The 27588-nt window shown below is 36.3% G+C and overlaps 1 protein-coding gene across 1 annotated transcript in view; it reads right to left on the reverse strand.

Moving 5' to 3' along the window:
• Positions 1–13093: 13093 nt before the first annotated feature.
• Positions 13094–27588, reverse strand: part of LOC133285134 (DNA mismatch repair protein MSH1, mitochondrial) — a 50471-nt gene continuing 35976 nt past the window's right edge. Inside the window, exons 20-22 of the mRNA XM_061482311.1 lie at positions 15668–15967; positions 14265–14996; positions 13094–13472 (exon numbers count right to left, since the gene is read on the reverse strand). Coding sequence (XP_061338295.1) covers positions 13263–13472; positions 14265–14996; positions 15668–15967 — 1242 coding nt within the window. The 3' untranslated portion in view covers positions 13094–13262. The remainder of the gene's footprint in view (positions 13473–14264; positions 14997–15667; positions 15968–27588) is intronic.

A 27588-nucleotide genomic window follows, 5' to 3' on the forward strand; every position in this document is an offset into this window, starting at 1 on the left:
TTAAGAAACAGATTCTTGGCTTTTTAATTCATAACATATTGAGGATATTGGGGGAAGTCAAAACCTTAACTACGCTTTTCTTTAAATCTTAATCAAACATCATCTCATTCATTCTTTTAATTCTAGAATTTCATACTTGCATTGTTTTTAAATTTAGGTTCTTCAAACCACAATTCTCTTCATCTAAATTCACAATTCTCTCAAACCCAACTTTTGATTGTCCAACTAAGACGCAATTAGCGAACTAGTGCTTGAAAATTCTAATCCTCGTGGGAACGATCTCGTACTCAGTACACTTTATTACTTTTACGACCGGTGCACTTGCCGAGTTGCTATCAGTTATGTTGCCCTGATATGGCGGTATTCATTTCTATTGGTGGACAATAGTAATCTTCACAAGCTACTCTCTGGCCGAGACACTTATAGTTAGGCTAAGCCTTTATAGATGTGATAATAAATAGGTGCTTATCCTCAAGTTATTGGCTCGGATGAGGGTGGCGTCGCTCTGAGCAGCTAATGTCGCGTGAGCGCAATTGACTTAGCAGCTGGTTCTGTGTGTTAGATAGTTGCAGGAGTTTCGTTCTCATTAAACAATAGTCTAGGGCTTCTTGCTAGTTGGGTCTACAATCCCATGTGAAATGGGTCCAGATCATTACCCATTTTAAATATTGAGTAACTAAAATATTTAAAATCTTTAAAAAACTAGCCAGATGATGAACATATTTTTAAAGGACTAACTTCTCTTTCTTTTTTACCTTATATTCCCTAAGGAGGTTCTACCACGTGGAAACGCTCTTTAATGGAACTTTAGCTTTAACTAGTCGTGACAAAGAAACTACTGGTTTCGCTTGGTGGGCGGGGAATGCCCGACTTATCAATTTATCTGGTAAACTACTAGGGGCCCATGTAGCCCATGCCGGAGTAATAGTATTCTGGACTGGGGCAATGAACCTATTTGAAGTGGCTCATTTCGTACCCGAGAAGCCCATGTATGAACAGGGCTTAATTTTACTTCCCCATCTAGTACTCTAGGTTGGGGGGTGGGTCCCGGGAGGAAAGTTATAGACACATTTCCATACTTTGTGTGCGGAGTACTTTACTTAATTTCTTCTGTAGTATTGAGCTTTGACGGTATTTATCATGCACTTCTGGACCCGAGACTTTTGAAGAATCTTTTCCATTCTTCGGTTATGTATGGAAAGATAGAAATAAAATGACTACAATTTTTGATATTCACTTATTATTATTATTATTATTATTAAGAGATCAACAACCTTTTCTTAAAGATATTTCTTAAACAAAAATAAGAGATCAAAAACCTTTTCTGGAAGATATTTTTTAAACAAAACTTGAAGTTTTAATTTTTTTTATAGAAAATAAAAGAATAATATATATATTTTAAGGAGTCATGTTAAGACGAGTAAGTGAAAAATGAGAACATAAGATTAATCGCGGTCAAATAAATATTATAAGTGAAGCGAGACTAATCATATTAATTTGCAGTTTTTTTTTTAAGAAATTATAAGTAAATTCTATAAAAGTAGTTTATAATATTTTAATAAGTTCGAGATATGTTTGTCATATTACCATAAAATTCAAATTCAAATTCAAAAATTAATATTATTTATCACATGATATAAATATGTGACATTTAGGTAATAAGATAAGTAGATAGAATAAACATGCTTACATCATTTGTAGTTGTGATTGTGATCGAAATTAGTGTTGGAGTTTTAAAATTGTCAGAGAACTCCAATAGGCATGCCGTATCCAAAATGGGTAGAATATATTATCATTGACCCCCATTCACGACAGGCCAAAACATTCATATAGTTTGTATTTTGTTTTTTTTTTTTTTTCCGTGTTGTTTTGCCAAAGTAGTGAAGTCCCTTTTTTTTTTTTTCTATACAAATAGAAATTTTGAATATATAACCTAATATAATTTACTCAAATCTCTTACTATTAGATCAATCCTAGCGGCTTAGTGGAGAAGTCGTCTTTTTCTTCTTTTTTGAATAAACCATACGTATTCTCCATGGTTAAGGCAATCTTATTCGGGGCAGGTCCATGATTAAGGTTTTAAACCTCTCATAAAGATGGTATTAGAAGGATCGAACACATACTCTCACCCCCACTTGCTCAGCTCACATACTTCAACTAAGCTATCATCATTTGGTGTTGTGAAGTCCTTTGAACCTATGCACTTTCGATCTTTCTAATATATATGGATTTGATTATAGAAAAAATGTGTGTTCTTTTAAAGGACGCAAACTTAGGTTCTTTTAAGAGAGAGATAGATACAAAAAGGTGTGTCCCACTAAAAAATAAAGACAAAAAAAATAAAAATAAAAGTATGAGTCTCACCTTTTTATGTCTATTTCTTTCTCTTTAAATAGCTTAAGTTTAATCCTTTAAAATGACACACACTTTTTCCTTTGATTATTTGATTGTTTGGTGCGATTTGTTTTTAGGTGAAAAATGATTTCAAAAACAAGTTTTAAAAATTTAGTGTTTAAACAAAATATTTATCATTTTGAATGACACAATTTTTTATCATTTTAAACAAAATGACTCTATTTTTATGCATATGTTGATTTTTTACATTATTTCCATGATATTTTATCTTCCTCCCTTCTCCTAATTTTATGGAGCAAATAAAATATAAGAGGCCAACAAGTATGAATTTGAATCCTCTTATGTGAAATCTTATGTGAAAAATGATCAAATAGTTATATTATTTTGATCACAATCACTCATTTAAAAATTATATATATATTTTTTATTTCATCATCAATGAATGAAAATGAGTGGTTATAGTCAAATAATATGATTATATGATCATTTTTTCAAATAAGAGCATCCAAATCCAATAAGTATATACCAAAATATGATCATTTTAAATAAAGGAGTTATATTTTCTCATGCAATAGGAGATACAATATCTTATATTGTACTCATGAAACTTATGTGGGCCAACCATTTAAAAAAAAAAAAAAACAAATTACATATCTTTTCATATATGTTCAGCACAAAATTGCTAAAAAAGGAGAGACATATTTCCGTTAAATAAAATGACAATTGACAAGCATTTTTTTTCCCAACCCACAAATAATTTATGACCAAAAGTTATTTGTTGAAATGCTCAGTGCAAAAAAAAAGAAAAAAAAAAAGTTTCCTTGGAAGTTGCTCACGATTTCGTTCGGGTCTATCTATCTACGGCAAGATTCACTCTCGGTGGAATCAAAACCCACGCTGAAGATGATGTAATTGGCAAATAGTCAAATTCTCAACCAACTTGTTACCTATTGGTAGTAGTCACCGACTTGTATTCTACCCACTTTTTGAGACATTTATTTTCTAAGCAAAGTTGGTTATTACTAAAACAAATTTCAAAAATTAGTAAGTAAAGATTCTCTCTAATGTTGTTGAAATTGCAATATGTATGGTATATTGTTTGGTTTATTTTTTTTATCATAAATCGTATCGAATCATAAAATATAAAAATATAATAAAAATTAATTTAAAAATATATATTAAATATTTATTTAATTATTATTTTTTTATTTATACATATTTTTCAGATTAACTTTTAAGTTTAAATCACAAATCAAATTTTTATTTTCTTTACCTTATTAATAATAATTTTTAATTTAAATCATAAATTAAATCTTTATTTTTTTTTATATTAAAAATTATAAATTTTGATTTAATTTTCGTATCGTATGATACGCGATACATATCGTATCGTTCAATACAATTACAAACTCATTTCCAATACACCCAACAAAACATATCGCTACGCTTGTAAATCATATGGTATATTATATGATACTGATAACTATGATTCTCTTATTATTATAAATTAAACAATTAGCACAATTAAAAAAACATATTTCATTACTTTTTTGAAATTATACATTGAATAGTAAAAACTACATATTAAGTAATAAAAGTCTGCAACTTATATAAATTGGTAAATTCTATTACTTAATTTGTAAAATTTGACATAAAATATGTAATTTGTTAAAAGAAAAATGCGGCACTCTTTTAAAACAGAGTACTAAAGTGGATTGGATTTAAAAAAAAAATACTAATAATGGTTAACAAGTTTATTATATATAAATGATACATTAATACGTGATTGCAAAAAATTGTCATTTACAATATTTAAATTTAATTTTGATTTGATGATTAGCACTGATTTCTTTTAATTTTATTTGTATTGATTTTTATGTATTGCTTATTCAAATTGCACTAAATTTAACTCAACAAATATACATTTTAGGAACATAAATATTAAATGGTGCATTTCCTCACTAAACTACACTCTCTTTTTAAATAAAAAAAAATTGTTAGATGTGAATTATTAAAAGTACAGATTTGTCGCAACCCAAAATAAGAGAATATGATTAATTCAAGATTAAACACTTTTAATTCCTCAAACCTGATTATCACATGTTAAACTCTACTATTTAAAACAGAATATAAATATCAAAATGTATATATACAGAAAAAACCGAATATATATTACTTAACCATAATTACATTATTTGACATAACTCATAAATAGTATTAAATATAAGTCAAATACATATGAGCAATTTAAGTTTTATCAGAATTATTTTATTCTAGACACTACATTTTGACAAGAAGATAAAATGATCGGACACAACCCTATGACTAAAAATTTAGAGGTGTTTGAAGATTTCTTGTTAAAATAACCTTCTGAAAATGATCTCTGCATAGAAATGGTCATTGCAGAAAGACTAATCTAGCATTAATGTCCATGTCAACTAACCAATGATGCTATTTATTTTTCAGAGGCAAGTGCAAAACAAAAACAAAAAAACTCCATTGGAATCTCAGTCACTTATAAGCAACTCAATAACAGGTGAATTTTTCAGTGCATTACTACTCTAAAGAATTTTGATTATTTGTACTTGTATAAACGACATTTCTCTCAATAGGAGCCGCACTGTAGTCCAAATAAACAAGTGTTTGAACATTTGAAAGAAACTATAGAAACTGAGATTGAGAAATCAAAACATTTTTACCATCAAAGCTTGGTACTAGCAAGTGGTATTGGAGAATTCCATTTTAAGCATGTTGAATTGGGAGGGGAGGCCATAAAGACAATGAGACTCACTTTTAAAAGAATAGCACATATGATGCACTTAAGTCACCATAAATTATTATAATTACAGACGTTTCAGTTTGCATGACTTTATGTTTTGTTTATGGTTATTTTCGTTTTGTATCAATTTTTAAGACCATTGATAGTTCTTTGTTGTCAGTTACTTTTTGTATTGCCTTCAAAAGGCTGGTTAGAAGGATGTGAGGGACGACTTTTGATGATTGAAGAATGATAATATAGCAGAAAACTTCTGCATTTTTCTGAAAGCCTACTTTTCATATAATTTTGCATCAGATGAAATGCATAGAGGTGTATCTGGGGGCCAAAAGAAGCGTGTGACCACAGGAGAAATGATTGTTGGGCCCACAAAAACACTATTCATGGATGAGATATCAACGGGTCTTAATGTCCCTTCTACAACCTGCTCCTGAGACGTTTAATCTATTTGATGACATCATTCTCATATCAGAGGGTCAGATTGTGTACCAGGGCCCACGTGAGCACATTGTAGAATTCTTTGAATCCTGTGGGTTCCACTGCCCTGAAAGAAAGGGAACCGCTGATTTCTTGCAAGAGGTTACCTCAAGGAAGGACCAGGAACAATACTGGGCAGACAAAAATAGGCCATATCGTTATGTTTCAGTGACAGAATTTGCAAACAGGTTCAAGCAGTTCCATGTTGGAATGAGGGTTGAGAATGAGTTGTCTGTCCCATTTGACAAGTCAAGTGCACATAAAGCAGCACTTGTTTACAAGAAAAACTCTGTGCCCACAATGGATCTTCTTAAAGCATGTTGGGACAAGGAATGGCTTCTGATCAAGAGGAACTCTTTTGTCTACATATACAAGACAGTCCAAATCTGCATCATTGCCATCATATCTGCAACATTGTTCTTGAGGACTGAAATGCACCGAGATAATGAAGATGAAGCCTCACTTTACATTGGTGCAATTTTGTTCTCCATGATCATGAACATGTTTAATGGTTTTGCTGAGCTGGCACTCACAATTGGAAGGCTTCCTGTGTTTTACAAGCATAGAGACCACCTTTTCCACCCTGCTTGGACTTACACTGATAGGAGTAATCTATCAGAACCAAGAGAAACAGAATATTCTAAAAAATAGAAGAAACAGAAATGTATTTCAACGGCAATTTCGAGATACGCCGGCAACTCCAGAGACAATTTGGAAACGAAGAAGAAGTTTGTTACAGATATTTTCGATACCCTCTCCCTAATGGATCCTTCCCCTTTATAAGTGTAATCAACAGAAATTGTAATTAACTAAATGTAAATTTCCTATGGGCTGCAAGGTCAGGCCCATTATTACTTCTCCTATACTTAGCAAGGCATTGGGCTTCTCACAGTAGCACTGAAAGCCCAATTTGCTGTAATTGTTTGCACCGCTTCATCAGCCACGCGTCGAAGTGACAAAGTCAGTGAGCCAACGAGGTGTTCTCTTCACTCTATCTCCACCTCTCCTCATCTGATCTCCATCTCTCCTTAAATGGTCTCCTTCAGCATCACCAGGGCACAACTCTACCGCATCAACATCAGCCATAGTGATGTTCGTATCAATTCCCCCCTGCTTGAAGAAGCGATCTTGCCCTCAAGATCGAAGCTTGGAAAAGCTTGTTGAAATTCTGTGTAAGTGACCCAAGTGGCATCCTCCAACGGCAAACTCTCCCATTGAACCAAAAGTTGCAAAATTTCTTCTGTCCCATGTTTCTTTGCACGCGTACGCAACACAGCAACCGGTCGAACGACGGGGTGATTATCCCAGCTAATCGGTGGAAGCGGATCTGGATGAAAGGTTGAATTTTGGCGAAAAGCTTTGAGGAGGCACACGTGAAATACCGGATGGATTCGGGAATGGGCGGGTAGATCCAGACGATAAGCGACGAGCCCCACCCTTTCAGTGATTGGAAAAGGTCCATAAAAACGACGACGCAACTTGGAGAAAGACTGATTGCGGACGGATTGTTGCCGGTAGGGTTGGAGTTTCACCAGAACCAGATCCCCAACGGTAAACTGAACATCCCTTCTTTTCTTATCTGCTTGTGCTTTCATCCGTTGTCGTGTGCGATGTAAGTTGTCTCTGAGACTGCGTAAAAGTGCATCCTTTTGGATCAACAGTGATTCAACGGCCTCCACGGGTGTTGATGCACCATCGTAGGGCTGGATATTGGGTGGAGGTCGTCCATAGACAACCTGGAAGGGAGAAACTCCAAGAGAAGAGTGATAGGCAGAGTTATATGAGAACTCAGCCCAAGGTAAAAAATGAACCCACTGTTTTGGGGATTCCATAGTGTAGCAACGCAAATATTGCTCTAACCCCCTGTTGGTGACTTCTGTTTGTCCATCTGTTTCAGGGTGATTGGCTGTACTGTAACAGAGCTTGGTGCCGCTCAGTCTTGCTAATTCAGCCCAGAATTTACTGACAAAGATGCGATCCCGATCGGACACAATTGAGCGAGGGATGCCATGGAGTCGGTAGATATTGTCCACAAACACTGAGGCTACCTTTGTGGTTGTGAAATTAGAGGGAAGAGCTACAAAGTGGGCATATTTAGATAGTCTATATCCACGACCACCATGATTGCGGTCTTGCCTTCCGAGATTGGGAGTCTAGTGATGAAGTCCATTGACAAATCCTCCCAAATGGCCTGAGGTATTTTCAAAGGTTGAAGAAGTCCAGCAGGAGATAGTGGCTGGTATTTAGTTACTTGGCAAACCGGACACGTTCTGACAAATTCCTGAACGTCATGCCGCAGATTGGGCCAGAAATAGATTGGCATAACCCTATGCAAAGTGCGTTTCACTCCACCATGTCCTCCAACCAGGGAAGAATGAAATTCATGGAGAATAGTTGTCCTGAGCTCAGAAGTGGAAGCCACTACTATTCGGCCTTTGTAGAGGATGAGCCCTTCACGCCAAGAATAATTTTCATAACCAGGACTGTTCTTTTCTATGTGATTCTTGAGTTGCTGTAATTCTGTATTGGTTTGTATCTCACTCTTTATCTGTTCCAACAGGTTGTTAGTCACAGTGGTGATAGTCATCACACACCCCGTGCTGTCATCGGCCTGAAATTCGTCACTGGGTCGCCGAGAGAGGGCATCGGCCACTTTGTTCCCAGCACCAGGATAGTACTCAATATTGTAATCGAAGCCAAGGAGCTTGACCAAGAAACGTTGCTGCTCTGGGGTCTGTATTACTTGCCCCATCATCTCTCTTATACTTTTCTGGTCAGTTCGTATTGTGAAAGGTCCCCCTAAGAGGTATTGCCTCCACTTAGAAACCCCTTCAGTGATTGCAAACATCTCCCTGACATAAGTTGAAGCTTGCTGCATCTTGGAATTAAGTTTCTTGCTAAAATAAGCAATGGGCCTATTGTCCTGGCTCAACACTGCTCCAATTCCCACCCTAGAGGCATCAGTGGTCAGCACAAACTGTTTAGTGAAATCTGGGAGTGCTAATATGGGAGGGTTTGACAGAACCCTCTTTAGTTCCAACATAGCCCTTTCAGCCTCTTCTTCCCACCTAAAGGCATCTTTTCTTAATAATGCCGTCAAGGGGGCTGCAATTTGAGAAAAACCGCGAACAAACTTGCGGTAGTATCCAGCCAATCCTAGGAAACCTCTCAGCTGTTTCAATGTGGTGGGTGATTTCCATTCCATAATGGCTTGTATTTTCCCTGTGTCAGGTCGAACCCCTTGGGCATCCACTATGTGCCCTAAGTAGTCTACTTCCTCTTTACCAAAAGAACACTTAGACCTCTTGGCATACAGTTGATGTTTGCGAAGGCACTCCAGAACCTGTCTAAGATGTGCTGCATGTTCCCATTCTGATTTACTGTAAACCAAAATATCATAAAAAAAAACAATTACAAACTTGCGTAAAAACTCCTGCAATACCGAGTTCATAATGCCCTGGAATGTGGCTGGGGCATTGGTGAGCCCAAAGGGCATTATCATAAATTCATAGTGCCCTTGGTGCGTCCTGAAAGCTGTTTTGTAAATGTCTTGTGGTGCCATCCTAATTTGATGATAACCGGAGCGTAAATCCAATTTAGAAAATATCACAGCCCCTGTAAGCTCATCCAGCATCTCATCCACAGTGGGAATGGGAAATCGGTTGGGTATAGTGACTTGGTTTAAGGCCCTATAATCAACACAAAATCTCCAGGTTCCGTCTTTTTTTTTACCAATAGAACTGGGGATGAAAATGGGCTCAAACTTGGTCGAATAATTCCTGAATTTAGCATTTCTTTCACCATTTTTTCTATTTCATTTGTTTGAAAATAGGGATACCTGTAAGGTCTAACATTTACTGCTTTTGTGCCCTGTTGTAGGTGAATCTGGTGGTCCTCCACTCGAGTGGGTGGCAATTGTTGTGGGCTGTCAAATACATCCTCATACTCCTGTAATATCTGTCGGATCATAGGACTGGAAGAGTCATCACTGTTCAACTCATGTGGTGGTTCCTGTGAAATGGCCTGCAACTGGTAGTAAGTGGCCACTGCATCAGAATTGGTGAGCCTACGTAGTTGATGCAACTCTATGTTCTGAACCTGTATGCGTGGTTCACCTTGTAATTCAACTAATTGCCCATCTTTCACAAATTTCAGTTGCAAGCTCCTATAATTTGTGGTAATATCCCCCAGCTCAGCCAACCATTGGGCACCCAGCACTACTTCTGCTCCTTGAATGGGGAGAACAAAAAGGTCCACAGAAAAAAATTGCCCCTGTAAATCCAGCCCAACTCCACCACAAACACCCTTGCACCCTAGGCTCTCTCCACTACCGACCAGCACTTTGAATGGGGAAATGGGTTCTACTTCTAACCCCAGGAATTTTACCATTCTCTCCTGTACAAAATTGTGTGTGGACCCTCCATCCACTAGCACCTGCACTGAATGTTTATTAATTACCCCATTCAACCGTAGTGTACTGGAGGAGTATTGGCCATCCATGGCATGAAGACTGATACCAGGTATGTCATCTTCACCCCCTATCTTCTCATTATTAATATCTAAGTCCCTTTCTGTTTCATCTTCATCCTCATCCTGTATCAGTAACAAGAACATTTTGCTGCCTTTGCAAACATGAGTTCTGCTGAATTTGTCATCACAATAGTAACATAATCCCTTTTCCCTCTTCTCCATCATTTCAGCAGCTGACAATCTCTTAATGGGTATGTTGTTCCTAGGTGGCGCTGTATTTGGCAGGGCTCCCTTTGCTGGAGTTGGAAGAAGGCCAAGCTTGATTGGACACGTTGGGGTTGATGAAATTTCTTTGGGTCCCAAAACGTTGTGCAACTCGATCATTCAGCTTGTCTTCTACAACCTTGGCCAAACTGATAGCATCCGCCAATGATTCAGGCAAATGTAACCTGACTTCTTTTCGAATTTCAGACTTAAGGCCCGATTCAAAATAACTTTGTAAGGTAATGTCATCGATCCCAATGACTTGATTGGATAATTGCTCGAAAGATTTTTGGTACTCTTCCACTGTGGAATGCTGCATCAATCTCCCCAATTCTCCTCTTAGGTCCCTGTATTTGGAAGGGCCGAACCTGGATCTCAAAGCGCCCACAAACGCTGCCCATGTCGTCATTCGGTTATTACGTTCCATCCAATGGAACCAGTCTTCTGCAACGCCATCCATTTGAAAGGATGTCAGTGTCAATTTGTCTGGATCAGGTAAGTTGTGAAACCCATAGAACTGTTGGATTTTATGAATCCATGGTTCCGGATTCCCACCTGCAAATCTGGGTACTGTGAATTTGACTGCCTTGTAAGCATCCTTACCAAAGAAGGTGGACAGTCCTGTTTCTGAACCGTTTCCAGCCTTATGCTCCCCTTTGAATTTTTGGTTGGGATCTAATTTTGCTTCCATCAGTGTCAGTTTCAGGTTCATGCTCTGCAGCAATTCACCTAGTGCACTGAACTGATCCTCATGTTTAGCCAGTTTAGATAAGCATTCGTCCATGAGGCTGTGCTTCACTGCTGTGCGAGTTCCCTCCGCCATCTCAACTTACGGAAGTTTCTCTCAACGAGAGCACCAAATTGATAGGAGTAATCTATCAGAACCAAGAGAAACAGAATATTCTAAAAAATAGAAGAAACAGAAATGTATTTCAACAGCAATTTCGAGATACGCCGGCAACTCCAGAGACAATTTGGAAACGAAGAAGAAGTTTGTTACAGATATTTTCGATACCCTCTCCCTAATGGATCCTTCCCCTTTATAAGTGTAATCAACAGAAATTGTAATTAACTGAATGTAAATTTCCTATGGGCTGCAAGGTCAGGCCCATTATTACTTCTCCTATACTTAGCAAGGCATTGGGCTTCTCACAGTAGCACTGAAAGCCCAATTTGCTGTAATTGTTTGCACCGCTTCATCAGCCACGCGTCGAAGTGACAAAGTCAGTGAGCCAACGAGGTGTTCTCTTCACTCTATCTCCACCTCTCCTCATCTGATCTCCATCTCTCCTTAAATGGTCTCCTTCAGCATCACCAGGGCACAACTCTACCGCGTCAACATCAGCCATAGTGATGTTCGTATCATACACCCTTCCCAATTTCTTGTTGGGGATCCCCATTTCTGTGTTTGAGTCTCTTGTTTGGATGCTTGTTACCTACTACACCATAAGATTTGCACCTGAAGCCAGCAGGTTCTTCAAGCAACTGTTGCTGGTGTTTCTTATCCAACAAATGGCTGTTGGGATGTTTAGGGTTATTTCTGGAGTCTGCAGGACAATGATTATTGCTAACACTGGTGGAGCCCTCATGCTCCTTTTTGTTTTTCTACTTGGAGGTTTTCTCCTTCCCAAACGTGAAATTCCAAATTGGTGGGTGTGGGGCTACTGGGCTTCACCATTGACATATGCTTTCAATGCTATGTCTGTGAATGAAATGTTTGCTCCAAGGTGGATGCATCCACAGACTTCTTCAGATAAAACTACCACATTGGGTCTGTCTGTGTTAAGGAACTTTGATGTTTATGCTGAAAAAAAATGGTACTGGATAGGTGCCGGTGCTCTTGTGGGTTTCACAATTTTGTACAACGTTCTCTTCACCCTTGCACTTATGTACCTTAATCCTTTTGAAAAGAAATCTCTTGTAGTGATTCTGATGGAAAGTCAGTTATTAGAAATTCTAATATCTCTGACAAAGATGAAGTTCTACCCAAAGATATCATGCAGAATGATCCTTCATCCAAGAAGTCTTTAGTTTGCAAGCAGTATTATGAATTTGGGGACAACGAGCATAACAACCTTATGCTCCATGGAGATAAAAGATTTAGCTTTTGGTAAAAGTTTAATTGGAGATCGTCAAAGGCAATGGGACTTGCTAGTACATCAGACAAAGTTTTCCTATGACGGATCACAGATGCGATCATTGATCCAAACTACAAATGAATATACCAAGCATGTCAAAGAATTGCATTTCCAAGTCCTAATCTTAATTAGGAAATTTGGTGATATTGTACCAGAAGAGTTGCCGCCTGGATTACCACCTGAAGACGTTGCAGATTCGAGGGCGAATCTTTTCCTAGTGGGAGAGGATGATGCACTTAAGTCACCATAAATTATTATAATTGCAGACGTTTCAGTTTTAAAGCTTTTTATGGATTTTAATAATTGCAGACGTTTCAGTTTGCATGACTTTATGTTTTGTTTATGGTTATTTTCGTTTTGTATCAGTTTTTAAGACCATTGATAGTCCTTTGTTGTCAGTTACTTTTTGTATTGCCTTCAAAAGGCTGGTTAAGGCTGGTTAGAAGGATGTGAGGGACGACTTTTGATGATTGAAGAATGATAATATAGCAGAAAACTTCTGCATTTTTTCCTGAAAGCCTACTTTCCATATAATTTTGCATCAACATAGACCTTTTATATTGTACTTGGCTGAGCTAATGAACAAAAAATTTCCACATTTGCACATGTGGACACAAATGCAGCAGCAGCAACTAATTCTAACAAAAATGATGCAGACTGCTTCCTAAACATCGTTATCAATAGACAAAAGATTACACACAAAGATGATTAAAGTAGACCATCTGTATATAACAGGCCAATGTACAAAATTGAGGTGGAGATTTTCAGCATTTATGAAGAAGTTACACACAAAGTTTGGATGTGCCGAAATTCCTATGCTTACCATCAGCTATATTGGTTAGTTGAAAGCCTTGACTAGGAAGCTGATTGATGAGAAGAGTTTCTAATTGGCATGCCAGGCTTTTTCCTGGGACGAGGAAATAAAGAAATGATGCATTTCGCAGTCCTTCCTTTGACCGATGTGCACGAATCCGGCCCTCAAGATCATCCGTCTGATATCATCCCAATTAAGAAAGAAATCAACTATAATAACAGGTGCAGTATAAAATCATGATAGCGTGTAAATTAAACTAGTAATTATCAACATCCATTTTAAATTTCTGATAAATTATAAGTTTTTACTATTGTGCTAAAAGACATGCCACATAAAATGTAGAGGAAAAGCAAGTTAAAAGGAAAGCCATGAAGATATAGACACAATAAATACTACTAGGCCCTAGAGAAGAATTGTGGGTCCCGTTATAGAGATTTTATGTGTCAATCTATCTCTCCAAATGACCTGTGGAGTGAGATAATCATGTGAGAGGATCCAAATCCCATCCTAAACTGCACAAAATTGAGGTTAATTAACATCAGAGTTGCTAAGTTCAGCAATCTATCCAACACTGGTTTTGTCGAAAAACAGTTGCTATTAGGTGCCCTGACCAGGTATTGAACCAAATTTGGTATCTATCAGTTAAATTGGCTGGTTAAGAAAGGCATTCATAACATTTTTTTATGCTAGCTCCTTCCGCAAAGGAAACAAAAAGATAAAGGAAAATGCTAGATAGTCAGAATTAATTTGAAAGAATAGGAGAGAGTTAGTTTTGCTATTTACTCTTGGATGCAAAAGTGATCTCTACCACTTTGATATATCCGACAACCACCCTTAAATGCAGGTAAATTCAGTCTATATTATCTCAAGTTATTTTTTCCTGGCTTTGTAGTACTACTAAAAGGAAGAAACAAGGAAAAAGGTGACTACTTCATAATTAAGAAAACATAATGAAAGCCAAGAGATATACCTCTCCTACATAAAGTTTCTTATCTGGCCTCAGCATCAAATAGACGCATGAAGAACCTATAGTTGATGGAGGTGGCTCTTCCCGTGCACCAATTAGGACACACTTTATCTCGATAAGCTCTGATGTGATCTTTTTCCTTTGGAGTTCCATTATAAGATCCTGGCATATTACATTGATAGCACTCTCAACTTCCTCATGCAAAATTTCCATTTGATTAGCTAAAGCAATTCCCTCAGGAGAAGCTCGTGACATAAACTTTTCTGAATGAGAATGTGTTCCATTAAAATTATTAACATTCATGTAAGTAGAAAATTCTTCCTGATTTGGGAAATATTTTGCAGAAAGCAGTTCCTTAGCATAAACTGACATATAAAGATCTTCAGCTCTTTTGACAATAGTATCAGGAATTCCCTCCCTCATGGCGGTTTCAAAGGCAAGACTTTCTTTGCAGACCCCATCTGTTAGTTTCCAAGTAGGCTTTATTTCTCCATTAATGCATGCTGTGCCCATTGCTTTGTGCACAATGTTCTTGACGTTTAGTGGCAGAGTAAATATTCCTTGCAAGTGAGTGGATACAATACCCAGACACCCAATTCTATCAAAAGTTTCAAGGATGCTGCCTGCAATACAAGTCCCTTTTTCCGTTTCTGTTCCTCGGCATATTTCATCTACAAGCACTAGGCTCCTTTTGGTGGTTCCAGCAATGATGGATCGAAGTTCTGACATTTCCACCTGGACACCAAACATTAAGATGGATGAAATGTTCAAGGTACTTACGAAATTGTTTCCATAAAGCAACAGACAACCATTTAATTTTAAGGAAAATCATGTTGACTTTCATGTTGTATGATAATTCCATAAAGCAACAGATAACTGGTCCCTTCGTCTAGTTTTGGAAATTACACATGCCCCCTTCTCTATGCATATTTCACCTGTAGCGTAGGCTAAACGACAGGGTAGATGTGAATGCAAAATAAAAAACCAAAGGGGTACTTTGTTTGATGAAACTTCAAAGAAAGGGAACTTACTGCAACTTCTGAAACTAGAAGGCATGTTAGTGCAATGCTATCAAATTTCAAGCGAGACCAGCGTTTGGTTTTATGACACGAGAATCTCTAATCAGAAAATTTCAAGAATAAGATTATTGTTGAAATAGTGTACATATTATGGTTAACTGACTTATTTTATTTATTTTACAGTATAACTACATTCGGCTTCCAACTTTTCTCCAAATCAAATAAAGTTTGACAGTTAGTTGTGACTCACTTGTGATTTATTTGTTTTTAGAAAATTTCGGGTTGCCTCCCACCGCAATCCCGGTAGCTATAGGCCACGAAGCAATCAACATTTATGATGTCTTATTATAGATGAACATAAGAGTAAAGTATGAACCAACATCAAACCTGAAATGAACTTTTTCTGTCAGCTGGACTATCATATGATTTCATATGAAGCACGATGGAGTCAAAATAAGGAATCAAGGCTGATTCAGCAGGAACCATAAGCCCACAAATACCGAGTAGTGCAGCAGCACAAATCGACCGAAGTAAACTTGATTTACCACCCCCATTTGGTCCTGTCAAAAGATATAATGATTGCATATCAACAGTATTACGCACAGCACCTCCTCCTGCTATGTTGAACCAATAAGGCAACAAACCAATTATTTCCATCCCATGGTTTTTGTCTGATGGCTTCACATCCTGCAACAGCAGTTTAACATAGAATTGTAATATTGAATTGTATAATATCTGTACAAGAGTTCTCTATATAAAGAGTACTGAAAGACCTAATGGGCTAAGCCCAAAATACACTTCTAGAGTATTCTAGCTATTACAAATAAATAGATAAAATCCTAATATTTACAACACTCCCCCTCAACCTGAGGAATAGATATTTATCATTCCCAGCTTGCTAGTAAGCTCTTAAAACCTATCATTAGGAAGACCAGATTTTATCATTCCCAGCTTGCTAGTAAGCTCTTGAAACCTATCATTAGGAAGACCCTTTGTAATACCCCATATTTTTATTAATAAAATAATAATAATAATAAACTATAAATTAGTAGTAATAATAATATAGATATATATAAATAAATATTATGGTGATAGATAGCAAAGTAGAATATTAATTTTATTTTTGATAAAATTATTTTGTGCGATATGAGTGCTATTGGAAAATAATTTTGATACTTTGTAATACTCTAAATTATTTATAATAGCATAATATTAATATGTATATATATATATGTATATATATTAGATGATAAATTATAATTAATTGGATTATTAATTGATTGATGATTTAAGTATTTATGATTGATTGGTAATTTGATTAAATATGATGAGTCAGGATTGAATCAGTAATGTATGAAGTCAATATCTGAGTCAAATACATCAATAAAGAAAAAGGAAATAAATGCACGAAACCCATATCCGAGCCCAAAACTTCAACTATAAATAGAGGCCTAGCCTAAACAAACTAATTCACTCTCCAACATTTCTCCTCTACTACTCTCTCTCCTTACTTCAAAAGTTTATTTGTTTTATTTTCTATATTCTTTTGGTTACCAACCGGTTCTCTGCCCCAATTTATTCTCTTCTAGAAGTTAGCAAAAAACGGAGACTAGGTAATCCTAATCCTTAGGTATTTTTAGATTATATTTATTCTATGTGAAATTTGGTATGTGTAATCCTAATCCTTGGGTTATAATTTTGTTTGAAGTTTATTAATAGTAATCCTAATCCTTAGGTATTTTTAGATTATATTTATTTTATGTGAAATTTGGTATGTGTAATCCTAATCCTTAGGTATTTTTAGATTATATTTATTTTATGTGAAATTTGGTATGTGTAATCCTAATCTCTAGGTGGTTTAGATTTGTTGTGTAATCCTATTCGTAGGTTATTTCTTATATATAAAACTTTGATGTAATCTGAATCCCTAGGTGTTTAGGTTATCTCTATTATATGAAATTTGGGCATAATCCTTATATGTAATCCGTAGATGTTCTTAATAGTTTGGTATGAACATTTCTATATATGTAGGTATTTGTTTTTTTAAAATTTAATTTGAATTTGGATTTTTCTATGATGAATGTTGAAGATTTGAATTATTATATCCTTGAATAAATTGGAAAGTTATGATGAGGATCGAATTTGGATTTTACTGTGATGAATGTTGAAGATTTGAATTATCATATCCTTGAATAAATTGAAAAGTTATTATGATGATCGGATTTGGATTTTACTATGATGGATGTTGAATATTTGAATTGTTATATAAATTCAAAAATTTATGATAATAGTTGTTTGAATTATGATACTTTGGAAAATTATAATGCCCTTGAGTAACTCATTTAGAGATGATAATACTTAAAGAATAAATAATTATGATTTAATCTTTCCTGATTGTGTGTGTTTGTAATAAATTAATGGTGGGAGGATAGCTTTGGGATGGTACCTCCCAAGGTGATGAACACAACTTTTGGGCTTTATGCCTCCGATGTGAAACTGATGTGAAAAAGATTATATCCGTTCTTCCCAAAGTGGTATCTGGTAACAGTGGTTTTTTCCCGGGGTACTAGTAGCAACTTTGGGAAGAGGTGTGCACACTAGGAAGATGTGAATTGATTATGGCCAATTTTGATTATACGTGGCTGGTAACAGTGGTTTTTTCCCGGGTCACGGGGTAGACTGGCAGGGTTTCCCGGGTCTACCATGGTTCTCTTCCCACTAAATATAATGAACTTAAACATTATTAATAATGAAATTTGTTATTTGATTTGATTATGAAGAATGTCATTGAGTTGTGAATATTATCATATTATGACTAATGTTGTGCTAAATATGTTAGTTGATAATTACCAAATACATCAAATGAACTTAATAAAGATAAATATTATATAATGGAATTTTGATTATTATATTCATATTTGATTTGATTAATGTGGAATCGATTTGAACACTATTTGATATTTGATTTAATTTGTTATTAATTACATTAATCGTATTTTGATTGGGATTACCAGCTTTGCTGACTTTTGTGTTTGTTTGACTGCAATGATCCTGCGGCTGCGGGGGAGCAGATTTTCAGTGAAGCATGTTGCAAAGGATGGGGCTAGCTGTGGGCAGTGAGGATCACGACTCAGATATTTCTAGCTGTCATAAATATTATGTATAAAAAAAAAAACTGTAGTCTTAGATTTTTATTTGAATGTAATAGAGTTAGCCTTGCACTCCCTGTACAAGTGCGGCGGTAACACTTCCCAAATTTGATTATTTTGAACTTCCGCTGTTATTTATAAAATTATTGAATTTATTTATGCTATTATAAATTGTTAGAAATTTGGGGTGTTACACCCTTAGTCAAGACATCAGCCAATTGACGACCAAAAGGGATATATGGAGTAGTAATTAGGCCACTATCGAGTTTCTCTTTGATGAAGAGGCGATCAATCTCAATATGTTTGGTTCGATCGTGTTGGACTGGATTATGGGCTATACAGATGGCTGACTTGTTATCACAGAATAACTTCATAGATCCTTCTTATCTCACCTTGAGATCATCCAGAATGATTTTCAACCATAACAACTCACAAATCCCTTGAGCCATGGCCCGAAATTCCGCTTCTGCACTTGTTCTAGCAACCACATTTTGCATTTTACTTCTCTATGTTATTAAATTTCCACAGAGAAACATACAATAGCCCGAAGTAGATCGTCTGTCAGTCGCAGATCCAGCATAATCAGCATCTGTATAAACCTCTAAAGAGAGGTTTCCTCCTCTTTGGAACAATAGTCCTCTGCCTAGTGTGCCTTTCAGGTATTGTAGAATCTTGTCCATAGCTCGCAAGTGTTTCTCCCTTAGATCATGCATGAATTGACAAACAACACTAACTGCATAAGCTAGATAGGTCTAGTATGAGCTAGATATATCAATCTTCTCCCTATTCGTTGATACTGTCCTTTGTCAACTGGAGGGCTCTCATTTTCACTTCCTAGTCTGTGATTCTACTCAATCGGAGTACTGGAAGGTTTGCACCCGAGTTTTCCTGCTTCTTTAAGGAGGTCAAGAACATACTTTATTTGAAAAATAAAAATGCCTTGTTTTGAATAAGCAACTTCTATCCCACGAAAATATCTCAGATTTCCAAGATCTTTAACTTCAAATTCAGAAGTCAGTCTTTTTCTCAAAGCACATTTCTCATCTATATCATTTCATGTTATAATCATATCATCAATATAAACTAGAAGGAAAGTGGTCTTACTTTCTTGAGAATGTTTAAAGAAAAGGGTATGATCTCCTTGACTTTGCTTCTATCCCATTGAAAGCATAACTTTAGTAAATCTTCCAAACCAAGCATGCGGGGATTGTTTCAAGCCATCCAACGCCTTCTTCAATCTGCAAACTTTATTATCTCCATTTGTAGAGTTCAATCCTGGACAGCATTTTTCACATCAAATTGTTTCAAATCCCAATTAAAATGAGCAGCAAGAGATAATAAAATTCTTACAGTATTCATTTTGGCCACTGGAGCAAACGTTTCTTCGTAGTCAATACCATAGGTCTGTGTGAACCCCTTGGCTACCAGTCGAGCTTTATATCTCTCAAGAGTCCCATCAGAATTATACTTAAGAGTATACACCCATCTGCATCCTACTGCCCTTTTTCCATTTGGCCTGTCAACAACTTCCCATGTATTATTCTTCTCCAACGCATTCATCTAATCCTGCATGGCTTGAACCCAATCATCATCCTTTAATGCTTCATGTACTGATTTCGTGATTGAAATGGAGTCAAGTGTTGTTATAAAACTTCTATGCTGCATAGAGAGATTCTTAGAGGAAACAAAATGAGAAATAGAGTGTCGGGTACAGGATCTTTTCCCTTTCCTTACAGCAATGGGTAAGTCATCAGAATTAATATCAGGCTCAGGAATAAAAGAAGCAGTGTATTCAGTACTTACCAGCGGTTCAGGAGATTGCAGTTGCTGGTGGAGCAGTGTGGGTTGTTTCTTCCTTTGATACACTAGTTCAGGTGTCCCATTTGTCGATCAATAGAAGGCATGTCACATGAGGATTCAGATCTATTTTCAGTCTCAGCAACTAAGTCTTCCTTCTCAACTTGGATAATAGGTGTAGGCAACAGAAAGGAAGACTCAGAGAAAATGGATGAAGCTTCTATAATGTTCTCCCCTTGAAGATGAGGGTGGTGAAAGTAGGACTCAGATTCATAAAAGCTAACATCCATAGAGAAAAAGAATTTACGACTTGGAGGGTGGTAACATTTGAATCCTTTCTTGTTGGGAGCATAGCCAAGAAAGACACACTTAAGGGCTCTAGGTTCTAATTTACTCTGATGTTGTTTATGGACATGGACAAAGGCAACACATCCAATGACACGAGACTGGAAACTCTGCATAATAGAAACAGAAGGAAAGAAAGAAGTCATGAGATCAACAGGACTTACATGGCCAAGGATTCGGGAGGGTAAACGGTTGATCAAATAAGTTGCAGTTAATATAGTTTCTCCCCAGTAAGAGTTGGGTACAGATGTCTAAAACAACAATGCTCTAGTGACTTCAAGCAAATGTCGATTTTTCCTTTCAGCAACCCCTTTCTGTTGAGGGGTATCCACACATGTGAGCTCATGAGTCATTCATTTATCTTTAATAAACTGAGAAAGACGTTGATTAACATATTCTGTACCATTATCTGATCTCAAGCGTTTGATACTTTTACCAAATTGTTTCAATCATATAGTAAAACTGAATAAACAACTGTGTCACTTCTGCCTTATCTTTCATAAAAAATATCCATGTTATCCGAGTATAATCATCAATAAAAGAGACAAACCATTTAGCACCAGAAACATTAGGGACTTTGGAAGGTCCCCAAACATCAGAATGAATAATAGTAAAAGGTTCAATACTTTTTATTTCACTAGAAGGAAAGGATACACGATGATGTTTTACAAACTGACAGACATCACAATTAAAAGACTCAACAGACTGAGACACAAACAAAAACGGAAACATAGACTTAAGTAAACTAAAAGGAGGATGACCCAAGTGCTTATGATGAAGCCAAATAAGAGAATCTGAAGTAGACTGACGAGTCATCAAAGTCTGGAACCAGATAATACAACCCACTCTGCTCCTTAGCAACTCCAATCGTCTTCCCTGTGGTGAGATCCTGAAAAACACAATGAGTAGGGAAAAAGGTTATAGTGCAATTCAAATCTGTAGGAAGCTTAAGAGTAGAAAGGAGATTGGTAGAAAGTTGGGGAACATGGAGAGCATTCTTGAGACACAAGGAGGGTTGGATTTTAATGTTACCAAAACCTGCAACTGATGTATGTGATCCATCAACTACGGCTATAGTACGGATACCAACAGTAGGATTATAAGAAAAAAAAAGGTCAGTGAGCAGGTCATATGATGAGTAGCACCAGAATTCACAATCCATGAAGTTTTGAAATCAGTACAAGAAGCAACAAAAGAATGAGTGCATGAGTTCTTACCAGTCATAGCCAAAGTACCAGTACCAGAAGGCTTATTGAGAGATTCAAATACGGACCTAAGCCGTTCCAATTCCTCACGATGAATAGTAGTAAACTCACCAGGCATCTGTGTGGTCTCATTCACAGGAGAAATGTCTGAGGGGGCAAAGAAGGACTGACCACGTGGGGTTGACTTACCAAACTTCTCCTGAACCTGTTGCTTTCCATGAAGACGGTAACAAACCTTTTTTTTGTGACCTGGTTTTTTATAATAGTTACTCCAATGCCCCTCCTTACTAGGCTTAGGAGGAAAAGACTTTGGAGGTGGCTTAGCTGAGACCATAACAGACCCGTCAGTGGGCTCAGAATCAGAAGGAGTTGGAGTAGTAACTTTAGATGAGAGCATAATAGATCTTTCGGACACTTTGATATCCATCATGACAGTCTTGCGACTTTCTTCACCCCTGACAGTGTGAAAAACTTCAGAAAGAGGAGATAATTTTTCCTTACCAAGAATTTGAACCCGAATAGGGTCATATTCTGAATTGAGCCCACAAAGAAAGTTAAAAATTCAACTTTTTCAATAGAGGTGGCCAGAGTGGCTGCATCCTTACTACACTCCATCTTCAAGCTTTGGTATTGATCAAGCTCAGTCCACAATGCATTCAAAATGCCATAATACTCTGTCACAGAGAAAAAGCCTTGCTTGGTAGAAAAAATCTTATTTCGCAGATCATAACAGGTGGCGGCATCTTGTTTCATTGAATAGGTCTGCTTAAGAACATCCCAGATCTCAAGAGCAGTAAGTAAGAACATGCAATGTTGACTAACCTCAGGAGTCATAGAGTTCCATAGCCACGTCATAATAAGTGAGTCTTCATCATCCCAATCAGCAAATGTTGGAGTTGTTTTGGCAGGAACAGGTCCTTCAATATGAGTAACTTTACGGCGTCCTTTGAGGATGGTACGAACAACCTGAGACCATTGTAAATAATTCTTTCCAGTAAGACGGTAATTCTGATGAAGAGCAGGAAGATCAGATGGAGAAAGAATAGCCATCGGGCTTGTAATAGATGGTTGACCAGTTGAAGGCTGATTGATTGGAATGTCTTTAACGTCTGACATATTACTGACAAGAGAATCAAGACGATTGGAACCGTAAAAGGTCTTCCCTTTTCAGATTGAACAATTAAATGATGTCGGATCAAACAAAAAAGGACAGATCCAGGAAGAACAAGAAGAGACGAGCAGAACAGAATTGGTCTGAGGCCAAGAACCACCGTCACGCGCCGGTAAAGCTGTTAGCGCGTGGGCTTCATGCGCAGAGAGGAGGGTGGCGCGTGTGAGGTCCGTTGGGGATGGGCTTTTCAGGGTGAGGTCGTCCGGCGAGCACGAGAGTGTCTGTGGCTGGTCGGAGTCAAAAGGTCACCGGAATAGTGCTGTTTTGGCATCGGAACAGTGTTGTGCTCTTGTTTCGGAGCTGTTCTGGTCGTCTGATGAAAACGAAACCTCCGTAGAATGATAAATCTGAGAAAATAGAGTGAAACAGGGGTCCTCAGTCCAAAAAGGTCCCCAAAAAATTTTCCGGTGGAAACGAGAGGCAAACAGGGTTTGTGGCGGTGATTTGTAGAAGCAGAGCCCTCAGAATCGAGAGCTCTGATACCAACTTGAATTTAACAATAATAATTGTATAATATCTGTACAAGAGCTCTCTATATAAAGAATACTGAAAGACCTAATGGGCTAAGCCCAAAATACACTTCTAGAGTATTCTAGCTATTACAAATAAATAGATAAAATTCTAATATTTACAACACATAGTACATTCATCAGATTATGAATCCAAACAAGCTATTAATAGAGAACAACTAGCTATTGGATGATAGAATACAACACACTAGACATCACCCATTAAAACAAGCATTCCCAAATGGTCCCAGATTCAAAACTATCTCCTATATTCATATGTGAGCCCTAGAGGAAGAAAATACTTCGCTTCAAATTTCTTCATACAAAGAGTTGTAATTGAGTTCATATTTTTCGCTAACAAATGGCAACTAATTAATTCTGGTTCTATTCCGACTAAGTAGGATCAACATTAGCATCTACCAATTTGATCATAGGAATAAAGCTATTGTACTTTCACTGCCCTTCTACACAAAATAACCAACCTTTGTCCAGAAAAATAGAGCTTAATCTCATTATGATGGGATCATAGTATGCGCCTAAATCTAAATTCATCACAGTGAAAGATGCACTAATAGCTTGACTCTCAGATTATGATCAATGATCACATGTTAGAGGCATAAGATGTAGATAATCAACATGAGTGGTCCCACAGAGCAGGATTGTCATGGTAACTAATCTTATACAAATTTCTATCCCAATTTTATGTATCAGTAAAAAATGAAAATTTAACATTTTAATTTCATGTTATTCTTTATTGCAAAAGCCAGAAAGTGAAGGGCAGGAGACTTTTAACAAACCTTAATAGCTAGAGATAACTTGGAATAAAAAATAAAGCTACCTTCAAGATAAAAAAATTTGAATTAAAATAGGGGACTCCTTAAATTTTGCATGAAATTATGAGACAGGGATTTTGAGCAAGCTTATGATTGATTAGGATTTCACTAACAAAGATGTAGGAAATTAGAATTAAAAATATTTCCGTTTTTATTTTCTATTAAGTGGATAGGACTAATAACTCATTGCTTAGTCATTCTTATCAATTCTTTCTCATTCTCTTGTATAAATCTCCCTATCAGTGTAAATTATTTGTATCAATTCAGAAAAAACAATTCCTTTTATATTACAATAAAAGTCCATGAGAGAAAAGGTTTTGGTTTTAGATGGAGGAGTATTGCAAGATATAAAACAATAGTTTTTCTGAAAATTAATACATTTGATTTACACTGATAAGGGATATTTATACAAGAGTAAATCAGCAAAAAATGGAAGCAAATTCAAAATTCAAATTCCTATTAAAGAAAAAAATAAATCACTAATTAATAGGCTATAAATCAGGGATATGATTGTATCAAAAAATAAAAACGAAAAGATTCTAATCTTGATTTCACACTCTCCCTCAAGTTGGGAGGTAAATGTTGATTATTCCCAATTTTCCAATCAGGTTTTCAAAGGCTGACTAGTGTAGGCCCTTAGTGAGGATATCTGCAGTTTGCTCTTTGGTAGGAATATACATCATACACACACTTCTATCATCTAATTTTTCTTTGATTAAGTGGCAATCAACTTCCACCTGCTTTGTTCGATCATGGTGAACAGGATTTTGAGCGATGCTAACAGCTGCCTTGTTGTCACAATATAGTTGTTTTATTGGTAGGGAATATAAGATCTTCAAATCTTCAAGCATTCTTCTCAACCAGATTCCCTCAAAGACTCCATGGGCTAAAGCTTGAAATTCTGCTTCAGCGCTACTTCTTGCGACCACATATTGTTTTTTGCTTCACCAAGTTACAAGATTTCCCTACACATATATATTTCAGAGCCAGCCCAATCTGCATCTATATATATTTCAATCATCCTCTTGTGTCCCTTTTTAAAGAACAATCATCGACCAGGGGTGTTTTTGAGGTACCTGAGGATTCTATACACTGCACTATGGTGCTTTTCCTTAGGAGGATGCATGAAAGGACTAACCATGCTAACTGCAAATGCAATATCAGGTCGAGTGTGCGATAAGTAGATCAACTTCCCCATCAATCTCTGCTACTGCTCTTTGTAAACTTTCACATCTTCAATTCCCAATTTAATATTGGGTTCAAATGGAGTCTCTGCTGGACTGCACCCAAGCATTCCTATTTCTTATAACAGGTCTAGAATATATTTCTTATGAATTAAAGAAATCCCTGATTTACTTCGAGCAACCTCCATGCTTAGGAAATATTTGAAAGATCCAAGACCCTTTAGTTCAAATTGATCGCTAAAGACTTCTTCAAAGAGCTTATCTCCTCACAATCATTACCTGTGACAATTATGTCATCAACATAAACAATGAGAATAGCAATTTTACCACCATTACAATGTTTAAAATAAAGTGTGATCAGTCTGAGCTTGGAGGAATCCTTTTCCCTTAACAACTTGACTAAACTTCTCAAACCACTCTCTAAGGGATTATTTAATACCATAGAGAGACTTCTTCAACTTGCATACTGAACCATCTCCTTTTTCAACACCAGGTGGTAGATCCGTATAAACTTCTTCATGTAGATCACCATTCAAGATGGCATTCTTTACATCTAATTATGTCAATCAAGATTGGCAGCAAGTGATAGAAGAACTCGGATAGTGTTAAACTTGGCAACAGGGGCAAATGTCTCTTAATAGTCTATCCCATGAGTCTGAGTGAATCCCTTAGCAACCAATCTGGCCTAATACTTGTTGATGTTGTTATTTGCATTTAACTTTATTGGGAACACCTACTTACAACCTACTGTTTTCTTTCCTCTGGGTAATGCTACGGACTCCCAAGTCCCATTTTTGTTGAGCGCATTAATTTCTTCAAAGACTGCATTCCTCCATCTTGCATCATCAAGTGCTTCTTGAATATTTTGTTGGTAATTTTGTACTGTCTAACATAGTGTTGAAAGCACAAAAAACTAGAGACAACTTTTCATACGTGATATGATGAGAAATAGGATGAGCAGTTCAAGATCTAGTACCTTTTCGGAGAGTAATAGGCACATCTAGGTCGGAATCAGTGTTGCTGGAACTAGGAATCGAGTTAGAATCCTAGCAGTCTAGAGGCTCCTGAGGTGATTCTCGCCTGCTATAAAACTTTCCCCATTTACCAGGAGGATCTTCATTCTCTGACATAGTAGCTCCCCCTTGTCTTTTCCACAATGACTCCCCCAGTCTCCAATGGAAAAGACAAAACAACATAATCATTTGGTTTCCAAAACTTATCTTCATCTACCCCAATAGACTCCCCCTGAAGAGAAGTCGAAGGAAAAAATGATTGTCTCTTATCAAATGTGACATCCATAGAAACAATGATCTTACGAAGAGAAGGTGGGTAACACTTGTAGCCCTTTTGGTACGAGGATATCCTATGAAGACACATCTAATGGACTTAGTGTAATACCCGATATTTTTATTAATAAAATAATAATAATAATAAACTATAAATTAGTAGTAATAATAATATAGATATATATAAATAAATATTATGGTGATAGATAACAAAGTAGAATATTAATTTTATTTTTGATAAAATTATTTTGTGCGATATGAATGCTATTGGAAAATAATTTTGATACTTTGTAATACTCTAAATTATTTATAATAACATAATATTAATATGTACACATATATATAAATATATATATATATATTAGATGATAAATTGTAATTAATTGGATTATTAATTGATTGATGATTTAAGCATTAATGTTTGATTGATAATGTTTGATTGGTAATGATTGATTGATAATGTTTAATTGGTAATGATTGATTGATAATGTTGATTGGTAATTTGATTAGATATGACGAGTCAATAATGAGTCAGCATTGAGTCAGTAATGCACGAAACCCATATCTGAGTCCAAAACTTCAACTATAAATAGAGGTCTAGCCTAACCAAACCAATTCACTCTTCAACATTTCTCCTCTACTACTCTCTCTCCTTACTTCAAAAGTTTATTTGTTTTATTTTCTATATTCTTTTGGTTACCAACCGGTTCTCTGCCCCAATTTATTCTCTTCTAGAAGTTAGCAAAAACGGAGACTAGGTAATCCTAATCCTTAGGTATTTTTAGATTATATTTATTTTATGTGAAATTTGGTATGTGTAATCCTAATC

This window comes from Gastrolobium bilobum, unplaced genomic scaffold (assembly GCF_033153095.1).
Source record: "Gastrolobium bilobum isolate Gb01-03AN ecotype WA unplaced genomic scaffold, APGP_CSIRO_Gbil_v1 utg10291, whole genome shotgun sequence".
NCBI classification, from domain to species: Eukaryota; Viridiplantae; Streptophyta; class Magnoliopsida; order Fabales; family Fabaceae; genus Gastrolobium; species Gastrolobium bilobum.